This window comes from Simochromis diagramma, unplaced genomic scaffold (assembly GCF_900408965.1).
Source record: "Simochromis diagramma unplaced genomic scaffold, fSimDia1.1 OVJJ01000228.1, whole genome shotgun sequence".
Classification (NCBI taxonomy): Eukaryota; Metazoa; Chordata; class Actinopteri; order Cichliformes; family Cichlidae; genus Simochromis; species Simochromis diagramma.
Genome location: NW_024386873.1, coordinates 166,103 through 183,272, shown reverse-complemented (window position 1 = coordinate 183,272; position 17,170 = coordinate 166,103). Strand labels below are relative to the sequence as shown.

General features: G+C 48.0%; 2 protein-coding genes across 3 annotated transcripts; one reads left to right on the top strand and one right to left on the bottom strand.

The window, feature by feature from the left end:
- Positions 1–2,954: 2,954 nt before the first annotated feature.
- On the bottom strand, positions 2,955–6,531 carry si:dkey-225f5.4. The gene is made up of 9 exons (XM_040031754.1): positions 6,406–6,531; positions 6,084–6,177; positions 5,169–5,292; positions 4,864–5,021; positions 4,348–4,490; positions 4,093–4,270; positions 3,761–3,900; positions 3,517–3,679; positions 2,955–3,180 (listed from the first exon to the last, which is right to left on the bottom strand). The coding sequence occupies exons 1-9, from the start codon at positions 6,420–6,422 to the stop codon at positions 3,115–3,117; spliced, it is 1,083 nt and encodes a 360-aa protein (XP_039887688.1). The 5' UTR covers positions 6,423–6,531; the 3' UTR covers positions 2,955–3,114.
- Positions 6,532–7,600: 1,069 nt separating this feature from the next.
- On the top strand, positions 7,601–16,681 carry wipf2b (WAS/WASL interacting protein family, member 2b). Of its 2 annotated transcripts, none has more exons than XM_040031751.1 (8): positions 7,601–7,786; positions 8,837–8,936; positions 9,029–9,326; positions 13,045–13,170; positions 13,404–14,060; positions 15,754–15,969; positions 16,182–16,283; positions 16,538–16,681. In XM_040031751.1, exons 2-8 carry the CDS (start codon positions 8,868–8,870, stop codon positions 16,576–16,578), a joined length of 1,509 nt encoding a protein of 502 aa, XP_039887685.1. In that variant the 5' UTR covers positions 7,601–7,786; positions 8,837–8,867; the 3' UTR covers positions 16,579–16,681. The 2 variants fall into 2 exon arrangements, with proteins under 2 accessions (XP_039887685.1, XP_039887687.1); XM_040031753.1 differs by having other exon boundaries at positions 7,602–7,786; positions 9,029–9,161.
- Positions 16,682–17,170: the final 489 nt, after the last annotated feature.

Here is a 17,170-nt window from a genome sequence, read left to right as displayed (position 1 = left end):
GTTATTGTACCGCAGCAGCTGTATGTGCTGAAGGTGATGCCATCAATTAGCGGCTGCTCTCTTCACGCCCCAAATGAAAATGGAGGAGGCTGTAAAGCAGCTCATGATGTTGGGACTAACAGTCACAAAAACTCATTTTACTACAGTAAAAACTTTTTAAAAAATCTGAAAACTGAACAATCAGTTTTATTTAAGTAGCGCCAAATCCCCATCCGTCCGTCAGTCAAAGAGACCACGCCCCTAATAATGAAAACTTTAAACAGTTGACTTATGACCACATCCTCCCCTGTACGGTTGTTATGAAGAAACGATCAAAGCGGTTTGTGTGTCAGGCTGCAAACGTGTTTATTTTGACACGGAAGTCTATGGGACTGACTCACTGCTGCCTCTGCTGGGCACCACAGGAACTGCAGCTCTCAGTGCTTCCATGTTGGGTTTATTCTAGTTTATTTAGACACGAAGCTTCGTCTGTGTCACCTAGCTCACCTTTATTAGTGGAATATAAAGGTGTTTAGGGTTATATTCCAGTGGGTCTGAGCTCAGCGGCACAGTCTGCCCTCTGGTGGCGTTTTTGTGCCTTGCACTACTGTCACTGAAATACAACATCTAACATCGTCTCTTCACCATCACACATATTTATCTCTCTGTGAGCTGTAAAGTATGAGAAGAAAAGAAAAAATATTTCATGTGTAATTTCAGGTTAAATGTTTAATGTTTCATATAAAAACGAGACACGTTGATAACTTATTAATTAAAACAAATGAAAAACATCATATTTCATATGAACTATAGGCTGTAAATACAGCAGCGCCAGCTTTCTCCTTCACCAGACTCCTTTGACTTTTTCACTGATTTTAGAGCCGCAGACTGTGACAAACAGACATCCACGTGTGTCTGAGCAGCATGAGGTGAAGCTGATCGTGATTGGTGGGTTTTTGGAGGTTAGTGTCCTGTTGGCTCTGAGCTTTCAGCAGTCAGTGGGACAGCAGGAGAAGAAGGAGAAAGTGAGTCACTCTGAGGAGAAAGTAGGTCGAACTGCAGCCTCATAATCAAACTTCCACTTTCTGGATTCTGATTGGCCAGCTGCATCTCGATCTCAGCATCCCCACTGCCCAATGAGCAGCCAGCGGACGGAGACGAGCACTGTGTCCCAGTTTCAGATGGACTCGCACATCACTTCCTTTTAGTGCTGTGCGTACTTATATAACACGTTTACAGCCGTGTGGTGCGTCACCGTGACAACGGGTCACTCTGATCACTGATTTACAGCAGCAGGAGGAGGAGGAGGAGGAGGAGGTCCACAGCAGGAGGAGGAGGTCGTCAGACAATAAACAATAACACGAACTGAGATGTTGCACACTTGTTTGTATGTGTGACACTGAGCTGCAGGCGCATGCTTCATATCCACACCTGCATGGTGATGATGTTTTCGCGTGGAAGCAGTCTCCACCAGACTCCAGTCAAAAATGTTCCGTTTTTCACACGTTCACTTTTACAGTTACGTGTTTATCAGGGTTAAAGCTCCTTCACTGACGCACCAGACTCCACGCATATACGTGTGTATTTACAGCTAATAATAGCTGCTTTTATTACGCCTGGCAGCCGTCTCAAACCGTCTGCTCATCTGAGGAGATGCTGACAATCAGTAAATGCTTGGAGCAAAAACACGAAGCAGCCTGGCTTTCGTACGCTAACCCTCAAACCAAACTCCATTCACATTTGTGCTCATTTTAAACACGAACAGAATCCTTCACTTAGTCCACTCAGATATTTTCCTGATGTCAGTTTCCTACTGGTGACTCAGCAGCAGTCACACACGTCCACGTTACGCTGTATTAAGAGTGGGTGAGATGTGCGTGGAGGGGAAACTCCACAGTGATCTGCAGTAATCTCATTCTTCAGCCGGACTCCTGTGCATACACTAACCAGCAGCTGCTTTTACTCCACTGTCCTCTCACCAGACTCCGGGTGGACCTTTCCACACCTTGCTGTGACCAAAGATCAGTGAAAATCTAACTATGTGCCCAAGAGCATCAGTTTACAGGCTGTAATTTAGAATTATTTGTTACACCAAACTCCGTTTAATTTTTGGCTCATTTTACACTTCCGTGCATTTGAACCAAGCCCCAGTGAGAAACGTGCTGTTAAACCTGCATGTTCTGCAGACACACGTGAGCTCCGTGGCTGTTTCCGTGTTTCTATGAGAACACGTGACCCGGTGTGTCAGCAGCAGGAAGTCTTCCCGCGGGCTGCGCTCGGTTTTCCCTCAGGAGCCTCTCTGTCTGGCTTCTGACGGCGTGACATGTCCCTGACATGTTATCTAATCACGCGGACATGCGTGTGTGTCTTACGTCACGTTGTACAGTATCGGTGCAGCAGTGCATGCTGGGAAGCAGCAGACAGCAACACGAAAGGAAACAGCGACTCCCGGTGGCAGCTTTACAAAATAAAAGCTTCAGCTGAAGAATTGAATGAACATTTTTTTCTGCTGGATTATAAATGAAAGAAGTTCATGAAATGTTTTCAAACATCGTTTTTTTTTAAGTTTACATTTAAAAACAGACCCAGCTCAGGCAGAAATGGGCTTTTAAAAACAGCCTTTCTATTAAAAATGAAAATGGTTTTACTCTGCAAACATGCTTTTATTGATTAAAATCCTTCAATAATTGGTTTATTTTTTCTCGTAAATATTCCTTTAATTTGACATATTTACTGACAGTTTCATTATTCCCTAAATATTTTTTTATACATTTTTATTTTCAGTAGTTTTTCTTATTTTTTTATAACTGACTGCAAACAGAACTTTGTTAGAGTGCATAAATGAGTCCCTTTGTTACCTGAACACTGATGGATGCTTTTGTTAGTTTAAAGATGAAGTTTCTGCTTCGTCTGTGTGAAACTGATGCTTCTGTAAATTCTATAAACTTCTTTATTTATCAGAGACAAACTTCATGTTTCACAGACCCAGTTTGTCCTGCAGGCAGAGGTTTATTTTCATGTCATGTGATCACAGACAAAAACACTTCAGGGCAGGTAACACATATGCAGGTGAGAGAGCGACCCCCGGTGGATGTGTGAGAGAAGACAGGAAACGGTACAGGAGGAAGACGTCGTTCAGAGGAGAGGACTGCTGTAGAGAAACACCAACCACTCGGTCAGACGCAGCTCACCGCTGGGAGGCTTAGACACACACACACGCACGCGCACACACACACACACGCACACACACATACACACGCACACACACACACACACACACGCACACACACACGTTCGTGTGAGACGCTGCAGCTGGAGCAAGAACACACGAGGTGAAATCAAAACCACTGAGATGAATGTTTGAGGCGGTCTTTGGGAGGTGGAGTAAAGTGGGGCGCCTGTCACGCCCCACCTGTGCAGGGTAACCACGGCAACTCAAGCATCCTTTACTTCCCCTGACTCCAAGCCTCGCGTACTAACACACCTGAAACTCGATAATTTCACCTAAAAGCAGACTGTGAAGCAGCTTCCTGTTACCTTCAGCCCAGATGTGTCCACATGTTGCCCGTCCCGCCGAACGGACAGCAGGCGCGCCCGCCCCACGCGCGGGTATCCCTCCTCCACTTCCAGCTGACACACCAGCGATGCAGTCTTCAGGTAGACGAGGAGGCGCTGGGCGGGATGCCAATCAATGGCGAAGCTGAAAGACAGATGGTGATTAAACGCCGGCGTGGGAAAGAAGCCCCTCCCACGTCAATTCAATAATTGGTCAGCGCTTCACCTGGACCGCAGGCTCTGGATCTCAGACAACAGCTCGGCCTGCCCAACATAACACCGCATCACCTCCAGCAGGGCGGCGCTCAGCTCCACCCGTCGGCCCGTCAGGCTGTCCTCCGCGAGGCCCGCCGTCCCCTCGCTCACCTGAGGATCAGACGCCTTCATCACGCTCCATTTGAAGTTCGGCTACACATACTCGCTGATTGATCTACAGTTTGTAAGACACGCCCCTCGCATCTGTGATATCCAATCAGTTTTAATGAGTATTGATTATTGATTGACTAACAGTTCTTAGTGTCGGAGGAAACCTGACATCACGCACACCTGTGTCCTTACCTGCAGTCTGAAGCGGTCGTCATGGCTCCAGGTGACTGACAGCCTCAGCGGCTCCAGTTCATTGGACAACAAGTCAGAAGAGGTGTGTGGCCTGAGCTCCACACACAGCTCTGATTGGTTGAAGGCGAGCAGGTTGATCTGCATGACGTCCTGCGTGGCGCTGACGTGCACCTGCAGCCTGCCAGGTGACAGGAAGTCAGGTTAGCGACCAATCACAAGGGCTTCAATAGAGTCACGTGACTTTGTGGCACTCACTCGTCTCTAAGTCGCTGCCACTCGATCAGGTGACCGAGCGTCACCTCTGACTCCGCACTCAACTGGGCCAGCTGAAGGTCACATGACTGCAAAGCATTCTGGGCATTCAGCAGCAACGACTCCAGCTGCTCACTCTGCTGCCTCTGCAGGGAACAAGGAGACAAGGGCAGGAGGAGACAAGGAGAGGAGAGGATGAGGCGACAAAGAAAAGCAAGATTACCTGATGTTTCACCTCCTCGACTCTTAGTGACTGACTTTAACCTGTGTGTGTGTGTGTGTGTGTGTGTGTGTGTGTGTGTGTGTGTGTGTGTGTGTGTGTGTGTGTGATGTCTTTCTGAGGACCAAAATTGGAATGTGACTGTACTTGTGGGGACCAGATGTCCGTCCCCACAAGATTGAAGACATTTTGAGGCTCAAAATATGGTTTTAGTGTCAGAGTTACAGTTAGTTACAGCATCATGTCAATGAGATGCCCCCACTAAGATATGAAATCAAGTGTGTGTGTGTGTGTGAGACCTTGTTATGCAGATGCTGAGCCAGCTGTGTGAGTGTGTGTCGTCTGTCGTGGATCTGTTGGATTCTGTCCTGCAGAGATCTGAGCAGCGCCTCGGTCTCCTCCACCCCTGACCTGCTCTCCACCTTCAGGGCCTTCCACCTGCCCCGAGCCCCGCCCTCTGACACACACACACACACACACACACACACACACACACACAGTAAGTCACTTTATTTGTGTTCTTTCCAGGTGAGACAGCACCACAGTGTGTGTGTGTGTGTGTGTGTGTGTGTGTGTGTGTGTGTGTGTGTGTGTGTGTGTGTACCTGGTTGGGGGGGGCAGGACTGTGCCATCAGTTGCTGGGCAGACTCCAGTCCTTCCAGCAGTGACATCATGGAGTCGAGGACAAACAGCTGACGCCACAGAACCTTCTGCATGCGACGGCGGTCCTGAACACACGTGACAGGACGATTTCAGGGACTGTTTTGATCTGTCAGCTGATTGTAGTAAATACAACATAAAAGAGATGATGTCACACAGAAATTAGAGCCAACTTAAAATAAACAATAAAACAACATCATAGAAACATGAGGGTGACACACTGACGGGGCTCAGTGTTCATACTCACTCACAGGAGCACAGGTATACGAAACATATTCCATAAACACACACTCACAGTGTGTGTGTTCTGTTAGCACTGTGGACTTTATCAAACACACCAAAACATCTGGATCCTGAGCATGAGGAAGAAGACTGACTGAAGCTCAGCTCACTGAACCACTGGCACGCTCCACACTGCTGCCTGTGGGTCATGTAACACGGCAGCCATTTTTAATGAGAACAGACAAAGCAAAGCCTTCCGCCAGCGTCCCTCCTTATTGACGTTTCTCAGCCTCGTAGCTGCACTTCATGTATTTGTGGTGATTTTCATCAGACCCCCGTCTGTTTCTGCTGTCAGCCTGGAGCTGCTGAACACCTCTACTTTATTCTAACGTTGCAGGGATGGCTGTAGCACGGTGACGTGTCACACACACACACAGAGGAAACTGCTCAGTAACTGCGTGTGTGAGTATCAGCTGTCTCTGGTATGGACACTGAACACCAACTCAGGGTCTGCTCTCCATTTCATTGTTTACGGTTTAACTATTCCCTCAGTGGGGGTCAGAGGTCAGGGTTTTGTGCGCTTTGCGAGGACTCTGATGTGTTGCGAGATGTAGGCGGACTATTTTCTGCCACAAACCGTAAGGAAGAGCACCATCCGCGCCGCCTGGTCGCAGTCCGGCTCCGGTTCTCCGCGGGGCTCCAGCTGGGCCGGATCACAACGCCGAAGCACGCTGACAGCAAACAAACGAACAAACGTCAATACTGAACCCTCGGTGACGCAGACCGTTAGCTTCAGCTGCTAACAGCTAATAAACTTCAGATTTTCAATGTTTTATTTCATCACGCGAGGCAGAAAACCGTCGCGTGACCCACGGTTCACGTGTGAAAAGGTTTCTGGAGTGGAAACAAACATTTATTGATGAGATTGATCAGAACATATTAAATATTTTCAGACTTACGCTCGTACCGCCGCCATCTCTGTTTTCAAATATCCGCGCTCCCACCCGGGAGCTGATTGGCTCTCTGACAGTGACGCTGCAGGCAGTTAAGCCAATCATCGTGTTGAAGACAGCGACGCTCAGCGGTGAAATCTGAAAAGCACCCATGAAATAAAAAGGTTTAAACGTTAACATTTTTTTAAATTATTAAACTTTATTGAGAAACAGTATACAGAACATGTACACAACCAGAACAGATACAAAGAATTACATACACTCAAATAATTTGTAATTACTACAAAGAGTAATAGTTTTCGCAGCCTTTTTGTTAAGTGATCCACGAATCAATTTTATGTAACATAAAACATCATTATAGTAATGTTTAAAATTAGGCTTTTTGTTACTGTATTTGCATTTGTGAAAATAAAATTTAGCTAAGATAACTAACAAGTTTATTATAAAGTAAACATCTTCTTTTTTTGCCTTCGAAAGAAACAAAATACTAAACATTAAAAACGTATTTTTTCAGGTTTAACTAATCCTGACGCAGAGGGGGAGGAGCCACGTCAGGTCATTCAGGTAAAACATGGAGTCCAGTGAGAACAGAGTGTACAAACTGGTGTATTACATTTAAACTTTACATTTTTACAAAGGGTCAAGTCTTTACCCGAAAGAATTTAAAAAAGACGTTTAAATGTGTTTTATGAATAGAGAAAATGATTGCTGTTTTTGAGATTCTTTAAAATTTACTTGATATACATTTTATTTGATATTATAAACTCATAATATTCTGATTGAACGCTCGTGATCAAGACAACATTTGATTTCGAGAACTTCATGTTAAAAGAGATCAAAACGAATCTCTGCTTCTTCTTCTCTAACCCTCTGCATGTCCTCCTTCACTACATCCATGTCCTCTGAGGTCCTCTTCTTCTCCTGCCTGGCAGCTCCAGCTTCATCCTTCACCCTCCCTCCTCTGCACATGCTCAGACCATCTCAGCCCCTCTGAGATGGTCTGAACCCCCGATGGACTCATTTCCATCCTGCTCACTCCCAGTGAACATCTGAACATCAGATTATTATTTTTTTTTTAAAAAGGGGGAAATATACGGAAATAAAATAACAATAATCTTATAAATGCGCTCATTTGTCTTTATTAAAGGGAAATGGGTTTAAACTTGTAATTGTGTAATAAGAATGGCAGAATGCCGTTATTTTAGTGAGCATGCGCAGGTGCAGCAGCAGGTCACGTGTTCTTGTAGAGAAAAATAAAGAAATCTCTGCAGAACTGAGGCTAACGGCGGAGTTACGGTCCTCACGGCGGAGACTCCGGGAGTGACAAAGCAGCCAGTGAACCGAGAGAAGCATGAGCTAGGCCACAGAGACGCGGTGACGCTCACAGGTACCGTTTATTCACCTCACCTGTCCGAATGTGCGCAAAGCTAACGCGCATGCTAACGCTGAGCTAGCAGATTGGGCTCGCGATGGAGCTAACTCCGCATACTGATCAGCCTCTGCGGGGGGAGGATTGCACGGATAGATGTTGGTCACTGTGCACACAGCTGGAGGGGAGCGCGGTGAGGAGGATGAATCGTTAGCCCAGCATCCTAGAGAGACCCGGGCCGGTTAGTCCGGAGCCAACACCCCCCCCCCCGGACCCGGGCTGGTGGGGTCCAGTGGAGGCAGAGAAGCTGTTAAATAGTTCAGGTTTGACCAACAGAAAACTGGTTTAAGCCACCAGGTGAATCCAGATTGCACCGTCAGGGTTCAGGCCTCCATCACAGGAGCAGCCGCTCACCTCTGACACATAGGCTGCGGTCACACTGCAGGCGAAAGCGCATCAAATCTGACGTTTCTGACCCTCTGCGACTCATATCCGATCATGGTCTGACGGTGTGAACGGCGCAAATCCGATATTTTCTAATCCGACCTGGGTCACTTTCGTATGTGGTGCTGAATCCGACACATATCTGCGACTGCTGTTTGATGGTCATGTCGCATGAAATCCGTCTTTCACGTCACTGACACAAGACAGACGCCGATTATCAGCGCCGGAGAAGACATCGCGAACGCTTCCATCCGGTGAAACTGTTGGAGAAACGTGAACATTTTATTTGTTCTGTATAATCTGCAGATTCTGACAGAAATGTGCAGCTAGAAGCAGCGCTCCTCTAAAACAGCAACAAGGATCATTATTAGGCCAAATGTAAATAACAAAATAACTTTATAACTTAAAGCAAAACTGGGAAACGTAAAGTCAGAAACAGCCAAACACTGTTTGTTTGGTCTAAACGGAGCGCGTTGTGTGTGACGTCTTCTTTTGCGCATGCCGCTTTGAGCGTTCACACTAGAGCGCGTTTGCTGTCGCATTTTATTTGTAGTGTGAACGAGCAGACAAAGAAGAACAGCATCGTCAGGAAGGTATTGATCGGATTGTGTGTCTGTGTTTCAGGTGATCAGGTGTGTGTTGTATCAGCTGCAGGATGCCCATCCCTCCTCCACCTCCTCCTCCTCCACCTGGGGGACCCCCGCCTCCCCCCACCTTCAGCCAGGTGAGCTTTCTCTCATTCATAACCTGTGAGCCTGAGAAGACTTGCAGCATGTCACAGTCTGGTTATTTAACTCCACCTCCATCTCTCAAAAGGCCAATACCAGCCCCCCGAAGCTGAGCAAAGAGGAGGCCAAAGGTCGTGGCGCTCTGCTGTCGGACATCTGCAAAGGCGCCAAGCTGAAGAAGGTGGCGGTGGTAAACGACCGCAGCGCCCCGCTGCTCGACAGTAAGACTCAGACACCAAAGAGCCAAACAACCCCCACAGAGCACCCATACATTCGCTTATACCAGTACCTACACCAGCAGCAGAGCCTGCCCAAACAGCAGGGGGCGCCGTCTGAGGAGCAGAAGAAGACGGTCGGAGATAAGAGCCCCACGCTGTCGCTGGAGAGTAAGAACGCCATCTTCTCTGGTACTGGAGTCAGCGTGCAGGAGGCCGAGCGCAGCCTGAAACAGCCGCCGTGTTTCCTGTCCACCGAGGGAGAGGGGCAGACGGGGCCAGACCTGCTGAGGTCAGCTGACCTGATGGTCAGCAGATCAGCTGAAGGTTTACCCCCCAACGGGGTCCTGGGGGTGCTAAGCTCAGCTACGGAGCGCTTCCTTTAGATTCCTGCGTCTGAAATCAGCTGATCGCTCATAACCATGTGACCAGCAGACGCAGTCAGATCAGAGCTGACCTAAACTTGCCTGCACAGCGGAGCACGCCTCACACTCATCCTGATGAATAACTAAACCTGTGGGGGGGCACGGGGTCCTGATACGGCCCCTGTCACGAGCTCACGCTTCAGCCTGTGATGTGTGTAAACATGGCGTGGGCCACGCGTGTGTGACTTGTTAGTGCTAGCGCTTTAGTTCAGACCCTGCGCATTAACACCACAGACTCCTGTTCTGGGATCTGTTTTCCAAAGTTGCCAAAACAAAGTTTAAACATGTTTCAGGACAAATGCTCAGCAGAGTTGAAACAGGAAGTGAGCGCAGGCAGGTAACACGCAGGTAATTCATCGAACCTGCTTGTGTTTCTGCTGCTGGCCAGCAGGAGCAGCCGCACAGACGGCGTTTAAATGTGACCCGGGTCCTTCGGGCTTATATGCGGTCACCCCTGAAGATCCAGCCTGTGCAGGAAACCCCGTTCCTCCTGGAGCTGTCACACACTGGTCCACAAACACGCTCGTCGTCAGTGTGACGTCACAGCGAGGACGCAGGTGATTAATCTGGTATGAGTGTTGGGATTGGAGAGAGCGTCAGAGCTTTGACTCTTCTTCTGCGCACCTTCGGTGGCGGCGAGGTGTGAACAGCTGTACAGGCAGAGACGGCCGGCAGCAGCCTCTGACGCGCGCTCTGTCAGTTTGTAGAAGCAGGCTGAAACGGACTGCATGAGCTGAAAGACTGGAGGAGCGATCGCTCTGCTGCTGCTCCTCCGTCTGTAGACGGCTCGTCGTCTGTTTGACGGGCGGCTCTGAAAGTGGCCGTGACTCCTGCCCGTCATCGGGCTCACAGTTGACCTCCACACACACACGCCGTGTCCCCTCCGGCTCTGACTTCCTGTTTGTTTCTGTTCCACCTTTTCCTGTTTCTCCTCATCTGATCCGTTCTGTCTGTGTCGGCTTCACCCTGAACCTCCGTCATGTCTCTGCTCTAACTTCTCTTCCTTTCTCCGCCGAGTTCAGACTTCAGGTTAAAGTTGCACCATGGCGGTGGCGTGCGGGCTCGGTGGGCAGGTGACGGAGTGGCTGTTGAAACAGATGCTGCAGCTTCCTGCACAGCTGCTGATGACCTGATGATGCTTTCTGCTTTGCTGTGTGTGTTCCTGCTCTGTAAATGTCTGCCGTCCACGCCACCCACAGTTTCATCCCAAACCATCGACGCACTCGCGACCGCACGTATGCGACACGGCTGAGCGCTCACCTGTCGGTGGAGCTGATGTCCTGGCCTGATGCTGGTTTGCAGAACAGGAATGTTTCTAAAACTGTATAACGTGTCATTGAAAGCCATGCTCGCCGTTTCCTGCGTAGACTCTGTCGGGCGACTGAAAGCCGCCCTATTACACACCGATCAGCAGGATCATTGTCGTTGTTATTTATGTAGCACATTTAACTCCAACAGCAACGTTGACCAAAGTGCTGAACAGAAAAACCAAATAACTCTCAAAGTGCATTAAAAGACAGTGAATACCATAGATTGACAGACGGAGCCTGTCTGATGTGTGGGGGGAGATTATTCCACAGTTAAGGCGCCACGACCACAAACGTTCGATCGCCTCCGTGAACCAGCCTCGAACTGGGTACGGCTAAAAGCAAAAGATCCTTTGATCTAAGAGATCCAGAGGGTGCAGAAGGCTGCAAGAGGTCCGATTAAACACCCAGGAGCCTGTCCGTTCAGGGCTTTAAGTCTACAGTACAATTTTAAAATCAATTCTGATGTGAACAGGGAGCCAGTGAAGACGGCGAGCATCGGGGAAATATGTTCACGTCTTTTAGTTTGTGTCAGAAGACGAGCTGCAGCATTCTGGACCGACTGCAGTCTTACAAGGCAGGTCCGACTAACTGCAACATATGAGGAGTTACAACTGTCCAAAAGATAAAAATGATCCCACCTTGGATAAAAGCCTCAGTTTGTACAACTGAGCTAATCTGTATTTTAAAGGTGAAGTTATTGTCAAATATAACCGCCAAATTTTTAACGTGCGACTTAATAAAAGGCTGAAGACTGCAGGTGAGAGTTAAAGTGCTGCGATTGCTACGAAACGTTTAGGAAGTTAGAGGCCATCCAGACACTGATGAAGGCTTTTACTGGAGCAGAGCAGCTTCTCATCAGTCTGAGTGTCATCGGCGTATCAATCAAGTGTTCTATTCGTTATGTGAAAGTTAGCTAGAGGCTGCATATAAATAGAGTAAATTGGGCCCAATATGGAACCCTGAGGAACACCACAAGTAAGGGGAACTGAAGAAGACGTGAAATAGCCAAAGCTCGCAGAGAAAGTCCTGAACCACTATGAGGGAAAATCCTTGGACAGAGCTTTAAAACCAGACTGAAACCTCTCCAGAACATTTTTATAACAACAGCTGTGTGCAAAGAAATTTTGTCTCGACTGTAAAGTAGAAACCCAGAACGTGTCCACAGCGGGTGGATGTTTCAGGAGTGAAACTGAGAGCGTGCAGCGGGATCAGTTAGCTTTTAGCTCGTACGCAGACACACCTTGCTAACCTGCAGCGGGACAAGTGGGCGGCAGACACCTCTGACCTTCCTCTACAGCATGAAGCCTGCCGAGGGCTGCACAGCTCGGTCATCCTGCTGCTTTCACTGCTGAAGGTTTTCTCTGCTTCCTGTACCCGTGTGCTCAGACCAGCTACAACTCGAGTTAGCATTTCCACTTCCTGTTTCCTCGCTTTGAAGTCAGTGGGCTTTCCTTTCAGTGTCTGAGAGGTTAACACTCAGGCCCCGCCCCTAACAATGCAAACTCTGACTCACTGCTGCCTCTACTGGACGGTAGAGGAACTGCAGGATTGGAGGTGAATTTATTTGTTCTAACATCGCCTCGTTAACCCACTGGCTTCATGAGCATGGAAAAGGGGCGGTGCTAACTTTAGAAGCAGAATGAGCCTTCAGGTAAAGGTGAAATAAAGACATTTTATCTCACGGGTGGGCGTGGCCACACTTCAGACCAACTTTACATCTACTTCCTGTAGCATGTTTTCAGTCGTCATGACGTCTGGTCTGATGGTGGTGACGTGACTCCTTCCTCTTTCGCCCTACCTGACGGATACAATGTCTCCAGTTTGTTCCTGACTGATGCAGCCCTGATGATGTCACTGTGATGTAATAGGTTATAATCGATGTGTTTTCGACTGTTTGTTGTGCTGGCGATGATGTCATCGGAGCTGCGTGGGAGCGTAAAACACTTAAACTTAAAGTCTCACTTCATCTCACCTCATCTCACCTGTGGCAGTCTCCTGACCTCACCTGCATCCTACCTCGCGCACTAATCCATCCCATCGTCACGTCAGTGACGTCATCGTAGTGTCGTAGCTGTGGTGTCGGTGTGAAGCAGTGATGTCACACCGTCAGGAGGCGGAGCCCTCACTCATCTGTCCGATGGTTGTGGTTCTCAGAGCCGAAAGGAGGTGGAGCAGCAGCTGCAGGAGCCAATGGGAGCGGAGCAGGCAGTCCATCTGGTTCTGCTGCACCAATCGGAGGCCTGTTCACAGGCGGAGTTCCCAAACTGAGGCCAGTCGGAGGTGAGAGGTCATTTGCTACTTTGTCACTTTGTATTTTTTCAATTTCAGATCGTTTTTATTTGTTTTCATTTTTTTTTTGTTTTGTTTTTATAAAAAATCTTGTCAAATTTTAAAACTTTTAATGATATTTTTTTATTTTTATTGTTTATTTTTATTTAATTTACAAATAAAAATAAACGGGTGTTAATAAAGTTTTAGATGTTTGTAAAGTTACCTTTCCATATTTTCCATAGATGGCGCCGTCGGTCGCTCTCCCTCCACTCGGGCTGCTGCGCCCCGCCCTCCCAGCCATCGCCATGATGATGCAGAGAGCCCCTCCCCTCAGGCATCATCACCCATGGAGACATCTCGCACGCCGCGTCCTTCCCTCCCCAACCTGTCTTCATCCCCTTCTCCCTCTTCCCCCTCCTCTACAGCCTCATCCCCCTCCACCGGCATGAAACACTCTTCCTCTGCCCCTCCTCCACCCCCTCCCTTATGTCGCAGAGGTAACGCCCCCTCCCCTCCCACCTCCGCTTACAACAGAGAGAAGCCCCTTCCCCCCACTCCCAACAACACCCCTCCACTGCCCTCCAAACCCCCACCATCTCCTAGCAACAGCAGGCGCCCTCCTACCTCGGGAGGAAACCCCGTGTCCTCCTCCTCTCTGGCCCCGCCCCCTCCACCATACCGCATCACTAACGGCCCAGCTGGTGGCGGTGGAGAGGCAGCACCCGAGCTGCCACAGCGCCACAACTCACTCAGCAACAAGAGGCCCGCCCCCTCACCAGGGGGCCACACCCCTTCCAGAGGCCCTGCCCCTCCACCTCCTCCAGCGTCACCTACACCCTCCCAGCAGGGTGCCAACAGGCCACCGCCCCCTGTTAGAGAGCCGCCAGGTAGAGGAGCAGGTGAGAGGTGATGTCCTTAAGTTACACAGGCAGTAAGACATAGTGCTCCGGGTGCATTATGGGAAATTTAAGAGCAAATGTTCATTTTATTTTCATGAACGCTTTAACAAATATAACACATTTTAATAAAAAAAATTGTATTTAAAATAATAATGTTTTGCGTTCTGTAGACATTCCTGCAGTTTAACTCATTGGTGTTATCTGGCCTATAATTAGCTAAGACAGGTCTAGTTTTATTTTTTTATTTCTCCAGGCTAAATGATGATCCTCTAAATTTGTAACACGCCATTTCCTCTCCAGCTTACGAGTCATCTGCTTTAGGCTACGTGTTTGAGAATTATACCACGGAGTCAGGTACTTCTGATTAGAGACCTTAGTTTTCACAGGAGCTACAGTATCCAGAGTCGTACGTAGTGAGGAGGTGAAATTATTATTAACAAGATAATCGACCTCTGTTGGGGTAGCGTTCAGGTAGCTGCTCTGCTCTGTGTTGGTACAGGGCATTGAAGATGATAACAGTGGGTGGATTATATTCTTAAACTTAGTTACAGCGCTTTCAGAAAGACATCTACTTTGATAAAGTCTACTCTCCACTGCTGTGTAATCAATTATTGTAAATGTAAATGTTATCAGGAAATGATCAGACAGGAGAGGGTTTTCAGGAAACACTGTTAAATGTTCAGTTTCTATGCCATATGTTAAAACAAGATCTAGAGTGTGATTAAAGTGGTGGGTGGGTTCTTTTACATTTTGACAGAAACCAATTGAGTCTAATAACAGATTAAATGCCATGTTGAGGCTGTCATTTTTAGCATCTACATGAATGTTAAAATCACCCACAATAATTATTTTATCTGAGCTCAGAACTAAATTAGATATAAAGTCTGAGAAATCAGACAGAAACTCTGTGTAAGGCCCAGGTGGACGATAGATGATAACAAGTAAGACTGGTTTCTGAGTTTTACAGCTGGGGTGGACGAGGCTAAGCATCAGGCTTTCAAATGAATTAAGTCTGTCTGGGTCTTTGGTTGATTAATAGGCTGGTGTGAAAAATTGCTGCCACACCTCCCCCTCGGCCTGTGCTTCGAGGTTTCTGGTAGTTAGAATGACTCGGGGGTGTTGATTCATTTAAACTAACATAATCATCCTGCTGCAACCAGGTTTCTGTAAGGCAGAGTAAATTGATTTGTTGATCAATTATTAAGTCATGTACTACACCGTTCAGCTGCTTTACTTAGTAAAAGTCTGCTTGCTCGCTCCGGCTGTGAGCTCCTCGCTGATGTGTAATTACAACAGTGAGTGTGTGATGAAGTGGGTGTGTCTGCTCTTCAGTCATGGAGCAGGTAGACCAGCTGCTGTGATCTGAGCACACGAGCTGTGGACACTCAGGGTTTAAATTAGATGCAGAGACGGGTTTAAGGTGGAAATACTGGAATAAAAGAAGAGATTCTGAGGTTTTCACCCTCAGGGGAGTTCAAATCATGTTCAACTCTTGACGTCATGTGATGGAATTTATTTAATCGTACTTGTTCTGAAAATATTCAGATTTTTTACCTTTGGTTTCGTTTTTTTTAAAAAACTTATTATGAAATTGTTTTAACTTCATAAAAATTTAACAAATTATTTTTGATTGTTAGACAGTTTTTAGAAGTACAGTCACCTGTGTCGATCACCTGTGTCGATCTCTCCTCAGCTCCTCCGGTTCCGGTCCAGACGTCCTTGAGGGCTGGTGGCAGAGAAGCCCCGCCTCCCCCTCCTTACAGGACACATGGTAGCCCTTCCCTCTCTTCCGATCCCCCGACCCGAGGAAAACCTCCTCCCCCGCCCACCCGCACCCCAGCCGCTCCTCCCCCGCCTCCCCCTCCTCTCCGAAACGGGCACTCCTCCTCCGTCCCTCGCTCGTTTGCGGGTGAGTCCGTCTCCAGCAGGCGGTCAATGAAGCTGCTGCTGATTTCCTCTGTGATGATCTGATTAGATCTGAATTCGTCTCCTCGCTGCTGTGTCCTCCTCCTGTCTCTCCCCTCTTCTCCTTTTATTTGTAAAGCCGTGTAAACGCACACGCAGCTGTTTGTATCACTCTGAGCTGTTTCCATGTCCTGACTCTGTGTCGTCCTCCTGCAGATGATTTTGAGTCCAAGTACTCGTTCCATCCTCTGGACGACTTCCCTCCTCCGGACGAGTACAGACACTTCACCAAGATCTACCCGAGCAAGGCCAACAGAGGTACGACCTCGTGCACGTCTTTGTTTTCATTCGTCCGTTTATTCACGAAAATAACACAGAACAGGAAGTGACGTTAGGACGACGAGTTCTGCTGAAACAGAAAGAGGTTCAGTGGATCCGTCATGTTTTATTATTTATTTATTTTTATTATTATTATTATTATTATTATTATTATTATTATTATTATTACAAACAGAATCCGAGCAGACACAGGGGGAGCTCAGAAGTTTAACAAACATTTTTGTTTGTTTCAGTGATGCGAGGAGCTCCTCCCCTTCCTCCGGTCGGGAGGTGAACCAGGAAGATCACACACCTGGACCACACACACACACAGACACACGCAGAGACACACACACAGACACACACGGACACACACACAGAGACACACGGACAGACACACAGACACACACACAGACACACGCAGACACACACGGACACACACACAGAGACACACGGACAGACACACAGACACACGCAGACACACGCAGACACACAGACACACACGCACAGAGGCACACACACCTTACATCCATCATCCTGTCTGAAGTCTGCGGCGTTCCGGCTTCGTCATCCTCGCCTTCTCCATCGCTGCCTCATCTATGCTCACAGCTGATTGGCTGAGAGAGGTCTGACAGACTGACGAGTCTCAGAGAGATGGCGGGAGGAAGCACTGAGGAGCCTGATTTAAAGGGCCAGTACGTCCGTGCACGAGTCCTCCGAGATAAATGTGAAGCTCTGGAGGCGCTGAGCCTCCTCTCTGCACCGTTTTTAGTTTTGCACCGGCACTTTTTGTTTTCACAGACGTCTGCACGGACGCAGGACACAAGAACAAAGTCACTCAGTGAATGAGCTGAAAGGAGCCGCTCGGCGTTTTAGGAAACCTTCTA

Coding starts and splice junctions, on each gene's coding strand:
- wipf2b (XM_040031751.1), top strand. CDS start 8,868: ATGCCCATCCCTCCTCCACCTCCTCCTCCTCCACCTGGGGGACCCCCG. Junction 9,327..13,044: donor CCCCACGCTGTCGCTGGAGA/GTAAGAACGCCA, acceptor TGTGGTTCTCAG/AGCCGAAAGGAGGTGGAGCA. Junction 15,970..16,181: donor CGTCCCTCGCTCGTTTGCGG/GTGAGTCCGTCT, acceptor GTCCTCCTGCAG/ATGATTTTGAGTCCAAGTAC.
- si:dkey-225f5.4 (XM_040031754.1), bottom strand. Junction 4,491..4,863: donor CTCAGCATCTGCATAACAAG/GTCTCACACACA, acceptor TGTTCCCTGCAG/AGGCAGCAGAGTGAGCAGCT. Junction 4,271..4,347: donor TGGCAGCGACTTAGAGACGA/GTGAGTGCCACA, acceptor GTCACCTGGCAG/GCTGCAGGTGCACGTCAGCG.